The sequence below is a fragment of the Ipomoea triloba genome, chromosome 11, assembly GCF_003576645.1.
Source record: "Ipomoea triloba cultivar NCNSP0323 chromosome 11, ASM357664v1".
Taxonomy (NCBI): domain Eukaryota; kingdom Viridiplantae; phylum Streptophyta; class Magnoliopsida; order Solanales; family Convolvulaceae; genus Ipomoea; species Ipomoea triloba.
Genome location: NC_044926.1, coordinates 4,537,743 through 4,549,288, shown reverse-complemented (window position 1 = coordinate 4,549,288; position 11,546 = coordinate 4,537,743). Strand labels below are relative to the sequence as shown.

The 11,546-nt window shown below is 35.5% G+C and overlaps 2 protein-coding genes and 2 non-coding genes across 6 annotated transcripts; all 4 read right to left on the bottom strand.

Annotated features, from left to right (window-relative positions):
- Positions 1-409: 409 nt before the first annotated feature.
- TRNAN-GUU lies at positions 410-483 on the bottom strand. Its single transcript has one exon. It is a non-coding gene; the product is annotated as a tRNA-Asn (tRNA).
- Positions 484-1,467: 984 nt separating this feature from the next.
- On the bottom strand, positions 1,468-5,896 carry LOC115997084 (double-stranded RNA-binding protein 2-like). The gene is made up of 3 exons (XM_031236559.1): positions 5,415-5,896; positions 3,572-3,791; positions 1,468-3,037 (listed from the first exon to the last, which is right to left on the bottom strand). The coding sequence occupies exons 1-3, from the start codon at positions 5,658-5,660 to the stop codon at positions 2,076-2,078; spliced, it is 1,428 nt and encodes a 475-aa protein (XP_031092419.1). The 5' UTR covers positions 5,661-5,896; the 3' UTR covers positions 1,468-2,075.
- A 158-nt stretch (positions 5,897-6,054) lies between these two features.
- TRNAS-GCU lies at positions 6,055-6,136 on the bottom strand. The gene has a single exon. It is a non-coding gene; the product is annotated as a tRNA-Ser (tRNA).
- Positions 6,137-7,245: 1,109 nt separating this feature from the next.
- On the bottom strand, positions 7,246-10,352 carry LOC115996257 (protein AE7-like). Of its 3 annotated transcripts, none has more exons than XM_031235424.1 (6): positions 10,221-10,352; positions 8,969-9,172; positions 8,486-8,591; positions 8,292-8,391; positions 7,722-7,767; positions 7,246-7,550 (listed from the first exon to the last, which is right to left on the bottom strand). In XM_031235424.1, the coding sequence occupies exons 2-6, from the start codon at positions 9,093-9,095 to the stop codon at positions 7,447-7,449; spliced, it is 483 nt and encodes a 160-aa protein (XP_031091284.1). In that variant the 5' UTR covers positions 9,096-9,172; positions 10,221-10,352; the 3' UTR covers positions 7,246-7,446. The 3 variants fall into 3 exon arrangements, with proteins under 3 accessions (XP_031091284.1, XP_031091286.1, XP_031091285.1); XM_031235426.1 differs by having other exon boundaries at positions 8,969-9,127; positions 10,221-10,351; XM_031235425.1 differs by having other exon boundaries at positions 8,969-9,124; positions 10,221-10,350.
- Positions 10,353-11,546: the final 1,194 nt, after the last annotated feature.

The following is an 11,546-nucleotide window of genomic DNA, read 5'->3' as shown; positions in this document are numbered from 1 at the left end:
TATATATATATATATATATATATATATATATATATATATATATATATATATATATATATATATCAGATATGTCCATAAAGTATGTCAATATGACATTTTAGAAAATTGTATGCACATCAAAATTGAAAATGTGCACAGCAACAAATAAGCATTTTGTGCAATTCGTGTTTCTCTATATAACCATATATGGAGTAATATATAAATATAAATGTGTAGTCCATTATCAATTTAAATTTTTAGTTGAGATAAAAATATATTTTTCAATTTGATATCAAAGTCAACTCTATGCAAAAAAATCACGAACGAAGAAGTGATCAAGCACATTATGCCATTACGGCTATAATTGCAAATGGTCTGTGTCCTAAGGTCCACCCTTCTGCCCCACAGGGTGCTGTAGAAGGATAAAACTCGCTAGAAGGAGGGCTTGAACCTCCGACCTTGTGGTTAACAGCCACACGCTCTAACCAACTGAGCTATTCCAGCAACTTTGATTAATATTCGATTTCTATCAATCTATATTATTTCTTTCTTTAGACATCTGATATTAATGGAAATAAAACAATATTCAATTAGGGTTGGGTTGACAATCAACATTATCTGGAATGTGTACCCTCTTCAGAGTTACATTTTTTTAGTATACTCTTCAACTCACTCTTACCAGTTTTAGGAGTTTGAACTCCTCCTATTCAACACAAATTGAAGGCTCGGAGGGATTGAACCATAGGCCAGCTCCTACACATGACAATTGACATCAACCAAAAAGTTCAGCCCACCATTAATTCCGCCATACATTATATCAATCAATCAATCAGTAAAAGACTAAAAGGACAGTTCACATAATTCATTTTTCCACTGCACCTCCAAATTTGTAGGGCTGTGCAATTCACCGAAATTTTTCGGTTAACCGACCGAACAGAAAAATTTTGGTTAAATATTAACCGAATCGAAAAATTCGGTTCGGTTAATGGTTAAAGGAATCTTGAAATTTCGGTTAATGGTTAATTTGGTTCGGAAGTTCGGTTAACCGAATTTATATATATCTAGATAAATAATTAAATATAAATACTAAATACTAATTGGATTGAAGATTTGAAGTTATGGAGGTTTGAATATTTGAAGTTATAGATAATTTGTATTTTATTTTAATTGGATATATTATTTTAGGTGTTATTTTTAAAAGTTTATATTTTAGGTTTAAAAAGTTTGGTTAATCGATTAACCGAAAAAAAAAAAATTCGGTTCGGTTAATTCGGTAACACAAACTTCGGTTCGATTAACGGTTAGAGGTTTTAACATTTCGGTTAATTCGGTTCGGTTAAAACGGTTCAGTTAACCGAATGCACACCCCTACAAATTTGTAACAGTGTGGTTTGATTAAGACAAGAAATGAAGGAGGGTAATCAGATAAGTTCCAGACAGTAGGGAGAAGAGATGAGAGGAAATTGGGAGGTAAATTTTTATTACAACTTTCTCATATTGGGGCTTGGGCCATTATACAATGATTATATACTCTTCCTACCCCTTCTAACCTCATATACTCAATAATACTCCCACCCAATCTCACAACTAACTTCATCTCCGAATGCCATCTTGATCTTGGTAATAACCTCCAACTACCTAACAATCTCTCTCTGGTTCTCATTTTATTCAGCTGCCCAAGGTACAACAACTTAGCCAAGCATCACTAACAAAAACAGCTTACTAGTCACTGCCCAAGCAATTTGAATGCCCGATTGTAAACCCATGAAAATACGACGAAAAGGAAAGCTCCTAACCTTCAACTGGTCCAACAAAAAAGAAAAAAGAAAAAAAAAATCACCCCTACATATTTCTTAAGCATATGTATAGATAGAAGCCTCCCTACTAGCCAGATATGCATTTTTCTAAATTCACTCTTTCATAATCATTTCGTCACTTTTTGAAAATAGCTACTGAAACTCTACTAGAAAGCAAAATATTTGATGGAACAAAAACAAAGTAAAAGGTTAAGCACTACAACAAGGCCACATATGATGGCACCCAGTACGAAAGGCCATTGAAGGTGCCTGTAGCTCATGACATTCCTCTGGCGAACATCAGATCTTTAGCTGTTTGAAATTCTCGATTTCCGGAAACTCCTGCGGCTTGTCCATTACAGCAGTCTGTTCATTACTCTGGCAAGGAGCTGGCTCCAGGTCAGTTGAAATCTTTGGAAGCTGCAAATCAACTTGAGGTGGCAGAGTTTCAGAAAGAATTAGCTCCTCTACCTTTTTTGGTAAGACTTGGAGACTAGGAGGTGCCTCGAGCTGGATCTGTGAGGTTCTTGAAAGTGATGGTTCCTCTGCTCTGCCTGATGCCGGTTTAGATGGTTGGTGATGTACTTGAATTTCTGGTGCTTTAGGATTCAGTGCTTCATTACAAACTAGTGGAGCTTTAGAAGATGGGGGCTCCTTTTGTTGAGGTTGTCGATCTACTACAGGTAATTCCTCTGCTCGAACAGGGGGAGGAGGAGCAGCATAAACTGGCACAACATGCCTAATAGAGACGGAAGGCGCCACCCCTAGTGTTGCCGGCCTTATTACTCTTGGAGACTGAGAAGGTGGAGGAATTGGTGGTGCAGAAAAAACAGGAATAGCATTCCGTATTGTCACCGGAGGTGCAATCCTGTGGTGGGGGCTAAAATGCCGAACAGGAATGTAAGGAGCAGCACTGGCTGCATGAAACTTCTCAGGTTGAGCCATCCTCGAACTTAAGGATGCCTCATTTAATGCTGCATTCATGTGTCTACTTTGAGCGGTAGTTCTTAAACATACTGGACTGACAGGTCTACTGCGACTAGCCGTTCTTGGGCATATCAGGGGGAGTATTTTGGATGTTGTAGTTGTAATTTGATGTGTACTTGATGGTCTTGGATTAGGACTGGAAAAATTTATAGGAAATGGTACTCTAGCCAACTTTGCCTTGATCAGAAATTTTTGTAAAGCACGTGCTACAGTTACATGCTCTTGCTCATCATTTCTCCCCTTATCTGATGTTGAACTCTCAGATTGTTGTGCCACTGCGCAGACAAAAAAGGTGCATATCATGCAATGTATAAGAATAATAGGCGCATCACATTATCAAGAGCAACCAGCCATATTGCTGTGAATTGGCTAGTACCAAATCATGTACCAGAAACATCTTCATGTTCTTATTCTTAGTCAATATATGTAAAAGCATGCACACTGCTTAAAATTATCAATCATTAAGATTGGATATGGTTTTCCAACTTTTCGGTGTTTAATAATCAGCTGTAAATGAGAGTCTAACAAGAAGGCATGATATGAACAGCAATCTTAATGCTTAAGTACGAGTGCTGACACTCTTCTTTCTTTTCCTCTTCTATACCACAAAAATGGAAACTAGTTATTAGTTTATTACTTAATAAAAAAAAAATCAATTTGAAAATATTTACCTTCATTAGAAGGAACTCAAGAAAGTAAATACTCTTAGCACAACAACTATATGAAAATTTGATAATTCCTGTTTTAGCTATAATAGTGTAAAACTGTATCAAAAGGAACATAAAAATTCAAGGACTTGGATCACTTACATAATTTTAGGGACGACCAAGCTGCCATGGCTGCATTTTTTTCAGCTTGCTTTTTATTTTTAGCTGGCTCCCCACTAAATATAACACCTGCCAATTCCACAGTACCTGTAAACACAGGTAAATGTCCTAGGCCTGATCTGAATGTAGTGTATGCCGGCAATGATGCTCCTACTCTTTGAGAAACCTCTTGCAAGAGATTCTTGTATACTCCTGTCTCATCCTGTAAATTTTGTGGACTGATGTAATTAGCAAGAAAGCATAAAGAATATTGTATTAAGTATATAATCAATTCCAAGAGTGGAGTACAAGAGAGAATCATCACATGGAAACCATAAGCTGCAATTTAAAAGGTTAATGACACTATTATCCTTATTTAACACAGTAAGAGATTCTTTAAAAAAAAAAAAAAAAAAGGCTTTTTTGAAGGGAGAAAAAGAAAAAAGGGGCTTTTTGTCTCTACCTTTAATAAAAAGACTCTCTCTCTCTGTTTAGTATTTGGGCAGCTTAGTGTATTGAAGTAGCTAAGCCCCAATAAGATGTGTCAAACAAGCACCCAATAGTTAGCATATTAGTACTCTAGCCCCTTTAAATGCTTAAGTGAGCATAGACACGTAAGAAATTCATCATGCAGGGATGTATCTCTCACATTGTCAATAACAACTTAAAGATATTATTCTATATGTGAAAAATATTAATATGCAAGAAGCATATATTTTGGTGAGTTATAGAATCTGATACACGAGTAGAACTACCTATTGTGTAACATGAGCTGTCATTTCCCACTCTCTGCTCCTCTTCCTCTCTACAGACTTCTCTTGCAATAAAGGAAAGGGGAAATGAACATTTAGGAGAAAAGCAGCCCTCGTTACAATAAGATAAGAATCCAATATCCAACATTATTGTACAAGTGGACGGTGTTATTACCTTTTTTATTTGCCTCATAACTTGTCACACATTTAAACCATAAGGATTATAGACAACTTTTAGTAATTCCACTTTAAGGTGCAAAAATGGTAACACAATATTCAGTAGCTCTCCCCAAAGCCAAAATACATCTTGGATCAAACGTAACTGCATGCAAACATCACAAATAACATACACAAGATGACAAGCAGATTGCAAATAATACCAAAATAAAATGCACTTGTGCAGAACAACCTGTCTTACAAAGCATGCAAATGATCAATATATCTTGATTATCTTCTCTCATCACCTGTATTTCTTAGTATCAAGGTTATTATTGACATTGTTGTAGTTTCCTATAATCCTATTCCATTTCAAATGGAGGATGTTGTTTGAATTTCAAAGCAGACAGAGGAGGAAAATGAATAGGCCAATGGAGAAGGCAGTAAGCCATGATGATGGATATGAACGACCCTTTTTACTCAAGCCATCCCCCAAGTCATCGAGTGTCTTATAAGTGAGAAAGTGAACTCGGGGGAATTTCCAGTCACTCACTTCCTACACCAAACTGACCAAAGATGACTAGATATTGGTTTCCTTGGAAACTGTTCATGGTTTAGAAATTCAATCATAGTAGGATTAAATGTCATTTCATGATCTATGACATGCCAATGGCAATAAAATTGAATATGATGTACGAGTATTTTGATTATTTTCCAAATGTTCTAATGGGTTTGTTATATTCACTAGTAAAAGTTTAATCAAAATCACAATGCAAGTGCTTCTCTTCTGGAATTCAAGTTACCAATGCAGTATAAGCAAGTTAAATGATGAAATAAAATGAAACGTGCACAGAAATGCAAACCATGGGGGAAAATACTGCACCGACAATCAAACTAAGACAGAAATAGAACAAACCCAGCTAAACTCGAAGACTCACCAAAATTCTGGCGGCAAGAGAATTGGAAGGTCCACGGTTGGCGAGAGCATTGAGCGCCACCTCGGCTGCGGAGTGCTCAGCCTGGCGGAGCGTGGAGCAGCAATGGGGGCTCTCGAAGGTCTCGCCGTTGAAGTTCACCGTGGCCTTGAATCGGGGCGCGTGATCCGGGCCTTCTCTGATGCAACTATACGACGGCAGGTTGAAGCAGCTCCTCTGCGCCAGTTCCTGCAGCTGGTTCTTATACATTTCTCCAACGCAAACCTAAGCAACAACCCCAATCGGAAGCAAATAATGAGCCGGACGGAAAATCAGCTCAGATCATGGAAGCTGGGGGCCGAGCTCCGACGGCGATCGCGGGGAGAGGATCGGAGAGGTCCTAGGGTTTTGCATAGATACAATGCGAGTGTATGAAGCGTAATTTCTAGAGAGAGAGAGAGGGAAAAACTTCACAACATTAGAGAGAGAGAGAGAGGAAGTGCTTTCGTCCATTTGCGCTTAGTTGACATAAATAAAATAAAATAAAATAAAATAAAAACATGAGCTTTTTGTTTGTATTTATTGCTCCGCTATTAATACTCTCGGAGTAATGTTAACCTGCATGCGGCCCCATGGAAAATGGGGTTGTGGGGATGGAAGAAATCGTCGCCTGAGAGATTCGAACTCTCGCGGGGAAACCCCGTGTACTTAGCAGGCACACGCCTTAACCACTCGGCCAAAGCGACGAATGACTTCATTGTTTTAGTATTTTAATCTGGATAAAACTCCATATTAAGGTTACTATGTTCTACTTGCATTAATATTTTTTTACGGACTATTAATTAGTTATAATTACATTTTCAAATTTAATATTCAACATTTAACCATCGTATCTGATTATATAGTTAATGTTTTGATTAAATATTAACAAGAAATCATGAGTGTTTCAAAAAATAACCCAAACTAATTATATGCCAACAAAATAAGGTGAAATGGACTTTTTAGGTGAATTTATTATATTTTTTTAATTTATATTGTAAAATTAGATCCAACTTGCAATTCACTCATTATGTATTTTGTAGTTATTTAGAAACAACCAATTTGGTCACAAATTTTTCGATCAGTGAAAGGGAAAAATATAAGAGAAAGAAGGAAGTTGCATCTCATGTTGATCTTTTTAGAAGTCAAGACCCCTAGGCCCTAGACAATCATCATTTAAGACTCTCGGATCATGAGTGAAGGCTCACCGTTTTACTTTAATTGTTATATTGAGTAGTCACTAAGTTGGTCAAAATATTAGCTACTTAATTTTGCTTGTGGTGAATGGTGAATATGTTTTAACGAAATGTCGCTCTCCTGGTCTATCCAGCTCTTGCATTTGACAATGATGTTTCGCAAGGGTCCCAATTGCAAACTAGCCGCCATAATTCATTCTACTTCTGAGAGTCACTCCAAACATTTCTGTTTTTTCAAAACCTATACTCCAAGCCCACTCCATACCACAAACTCACGAAGTATTTCCCAACTCTCAATCACAACAGCTATTGTGAGCGCACAAAAATGAAGGCATTATCAGTCCTACACTCCTATGTGATTTACAAGAGAATCAGAGAGCAGAATTTACCTAATACACATTATTGAGTAGTGGTGGTGTGAATTTTCCTCGTCACCAAGTAATAATAATAATAGCAACAACAACAATAATAGTAATAAATAAAAATTAAGGCATTCAACCTGAATTGAAGTTGAGATGAGATTGTTCTTCTGTAAATTCCTCATTTACTATTATTATTTCTTTTGGAATATTGGAACAAAGATAAAAAAAAATAAAAACAAAAACAGGCACTTTGCTCAGTTAATAACATCCTGGCAACATTTACTGAAGTTATTAAGTTAATGAACTGAAAGAATCAAGAGAGCTGTAAAAGCATAGCATCATATAAAGGAAAGGAAGAACAAGCAATAATCCACTAAAACTCAGCAGGCTACAGAAACTATAGGGAATTTTATGGAGCCCTGGAAGCGATCTTGAGAATAATCGCGCAGAACCTACCCTTCACGGTTCATAAGATGGAGCGAGGCATTCGTTAACCATGTCCACGAGGTTGGGATTTTCCAAAGCTGCAGCAACTCGTTCTTTGTCGTTCAATTGTTTATTTACTGCAGGTGAAAAATCGCAAAGACCTTCAGATGGAAATATCCTTAACAATACAGTTTAGCTTTATGAATTTAGGTTTAAAGTCAGGCTAGGAGTACTGGTAACACTGGATGCACAAAAACAAACAGACAGCCCGCAACAGACAGCCCGCATAGAGGGTAAGAGGGATAGACCTGCAGCTTCCGTGGCGTGACTTCCTGGTGCAACTCTAATATCAACCTGGTAATACAACATATAGACATTTAGGTTACAGCTTTTCCGAGTGATCACAGATTCACAGCCAGTCGTCTACAGATTCCTTTATTTGAAAATGAAAAGAAGTAAAGAAAAGTCAGCATGCTGCACAATTCCACATGAGGGTACTGAGTTTTAAAGATTTGAGCTTGGTGTTATAATGAACGAGGAGCAAATTGCACAATATCATCTAATCGGATGTGCCAGTTCTAGGAAACTAGACGCGGACATAGTCTCATACTTGTGGTTAAAATATAACCATTCTCTTTATTTTAATCAGCGTGTTTCACTATATCTTGTTTTTAGCAATGGCTGTGGCAAGTAGCATTAATTTATTAAATTTTGGGCATCTATATGAGGTCTGATCAGATCACAGGTTTTTTTTATGTCTTCATGGTAAGTCATGTTAGCTGCTTAATACAGGTTTCCTAAATAAGGATGCAGAATCAACAAAATGTAATGAAAATGCCAGAATAACAAACACTAGCACTGAGTTTTCAGAAACATACTTTATAACGAGAAGGCAGGCAGCGCATGAGTTTGACTCGCAGGCATAAGCCTATGACGGTTGCCATACTGCAATGCTCAACGGTTGGGGTGAATGTGACACTGAAATGAATAATTATTTAGTTAGCAGATAAGCAGATTATATAAATTCCAGAATGGTTTGAAATTAAAGAACTTCTGTTCACATGTTCCTCACGTGACATGGTTTCGCTTGTCATCTATTTCAATGGCATCTTCTGTAATAACTTTCAGCTCTTCTAAAGAATAAGGATGCTCTGGATCTTTTATGTCTCTAAGATGATGTAAGGATGTTAAGGAGTTTTGATCTTGAACTTCAGAATTAAATACAATGCAAGAAAAAAATTAAAATTGCATGAGAAAATCTAAGAATAACATTCAAAGATCTACCAATTAATCAGCGCCAAATGTTTTCTAGTTCATAAGAAAAAGAATGGTATCAACCTAAGCATTTAACAACAACAATTTGTAACAGGCATAAATATTTTAACCGTTCTCATTATTAGTGACTTTATAAGGCCTTGTCATTATTTTAGGTCATTAAAAGAATGATTTTGTTTTATAATAATAATCAGTAGTAGTAGTAGTACTACTACTAGTAAATTATTTCAAAAATTTACTGATGTAACTAGCATAGAATAAAACCATTTGGAAAGGATATCAAATATTTCTTGTTGGTCGATTGGCTCTACCGCATATTCATCCACATCAATCAATGTACTTCGAGGAGCTCGGCGCTCCTTCTTCTCATAAACAATGGGATTAGCATTAATCAATTCAGAAACCATTCTTAGCACCAATTTGGATGATGGCCACCCTGCTAAAAGTAGTATATATAATTTATAGAAACCTTATCTTCAAGAACCTACAGATCAGTAACAGAGACGAATTATGCACGCAATACCAACTATTTTTGAAAGAAACTAGCCTGAAAAAATATGATCTAATATTCAACACATTAATATATTAGGGCCAAAAAGGCCTGGTTTACTTGTAGCAGATGAACAGAACAAGCAATTTCTTTCGGGTAGCGACTGCGGACTTTCAATAAATCAAAGAGCAAGAAATTTCTAAATAATTCATACATTGAACAAACACCAGGTTCTGATAGAATGACAGATGAATATTGATAAAAGACCCGAGACAGGCAGTCGATAATCAAATCCCTGTATGGGACTGAACCAAAAAAACAGATGAAGATTGATTTTCTAGTTCCAATTACTAAATCCCGATACAAAAAAAATAGATTCTGACAAGTTTCATCACAAAATACCAAAACAACATGCTCATTCAATATTTCAATCACTTCTCTATTATCACTAATCACTAATTTATACTCATAAATCATAATAATAAGAAGAAGAAACAAAACAAATTGTAAGCTTCAGCCATTAGTATGCTCAAGTCTTTGCCAAACTCACCACAGAAGAAACAATACCAAATCTCTGCCACTATAAGAACAAAATATTACCCAACTCCTTATAGTCTTTTACAATTCAACATATTTCACAAAAATTCACTAGATTTTATTGTGGTAAACATTAACCTTTGCCAATCTCCCCAAATATAAGGAAAGAGGTGAAATTTCTCCCTTTGTAAGACCAATACTACTGGATTACCTTCTAAATTCACAAAATCCATGAGCCCCTACGACTATATATTAATTCTGCAAACGATTTTCGCATTTATCTCATGCCTCAGTTTGAAAGGAAGCATGTACATATACATATGTTAGCATACCGGTGATTCATATTTCTAGGTATACATAAACGCATACCACCTACATAAACATAACCATATCTTCTCCAGGATTGTGGGAAAGTAATTGCAATCAGTTTATACATTAAAGATTGTAACTTTATTGGGAAAATAACGAAAAAAAAAATCGGGAATTTGAGAGGTTTCGAGCTTACGAAATTATTCTCAACTTTTATGCTAATAGTTCGCCCAAGCTCTGCAGTCTGACAATCTTCCCCAAATTCTGTTTTCTACGGACTGTTATTCTTCGGGGTTAGAGAGAGGTAGTGAAGAAAAGCGGAGGGAATTGGACAAGTCCATGAATTTTGAGACAAAATCCTCCAATTTTCCTAATATTTATTTTTTTGACCATTCAGAAAAAAAAAGTATATTGTCCAATTAAAATTTTTAATACAAGTGAAAAAAGGAAAGAAAAAAAAGTCAAATAAACCTCGAATTTTATATGGGAAGTCAATTAGGCTACTGACTTTTAAAAGTAACAATTGAATACAAAGAGGAATAGTAGACAACCAAATAGAAGAACCAGCTTGATAATCTGCCGCTCTAGCTAGAGTGTGAGCAAGCACATTCACTGATCTACGAATAAAACTGAAGGACACTGAATCAAAGTGTCTTGAAAGTGAACGACGATCTGCGATAATACAACCTGCATAAGAACGATCTTGAGATGGTGATTTTTTTTTATTAAAAAAAAACTAACATTTTGGCAATCCATCTCGACATGTAACGTTTTGAGATAACTATTTAAACAGGTTTTATATCCAAACATTTTAGTTTTGAATACAATTATAAAGCTTATGAGTTAATTTGGTTCTTGCGAGTTTTACTATCTTTGTCACTTGTTGGCATCGTTTCCTTTGTTCTACATCATATACTTATTTAGAAGTTTTTACAACTCAATCTCAACAACCAATAGTAATATATGTGATGTTCCTAGAGGAGATCCAAACTATAAATACAATTAAGTTACAATTAGTTATCGTATGTAGTCATCTAATACGGAGTATGTGTTTACTTCATTGTAAATATATGTGATCAAGCAATTTCAAACACTTGATAGCTTCTAGAAGATTGGGAAGAAAACAAAAAATAAATAACTCCATAATTGATCTATCAACAACTCAACATTCGTGACATTAGCTAGTACATGGTACTTATGAATTGACTAAGTTCAAATTAATAGATAAAAATATATCGTACGCATAAAATAATCACATAGTGTTATTTTTAAAAAATATATAATATCATTATTACATACTTAATTACTCTTTTATAAAAGTTTGTCATCTTTAATTGCCCATATAAAGTTAATACGATATATTCAATGCATTGTCTAAATAATACATTACTAAGTTTGTGCACATTGATTTTTCTAAAAAAACTATGCAACAGATATTTTAATAGTTTTATTTTTATTTAATGCCATCTTAGGTAACATATTTTCTTATCTTTTTTTTTTTTGGGGGGGGGGGGGGGGGGGG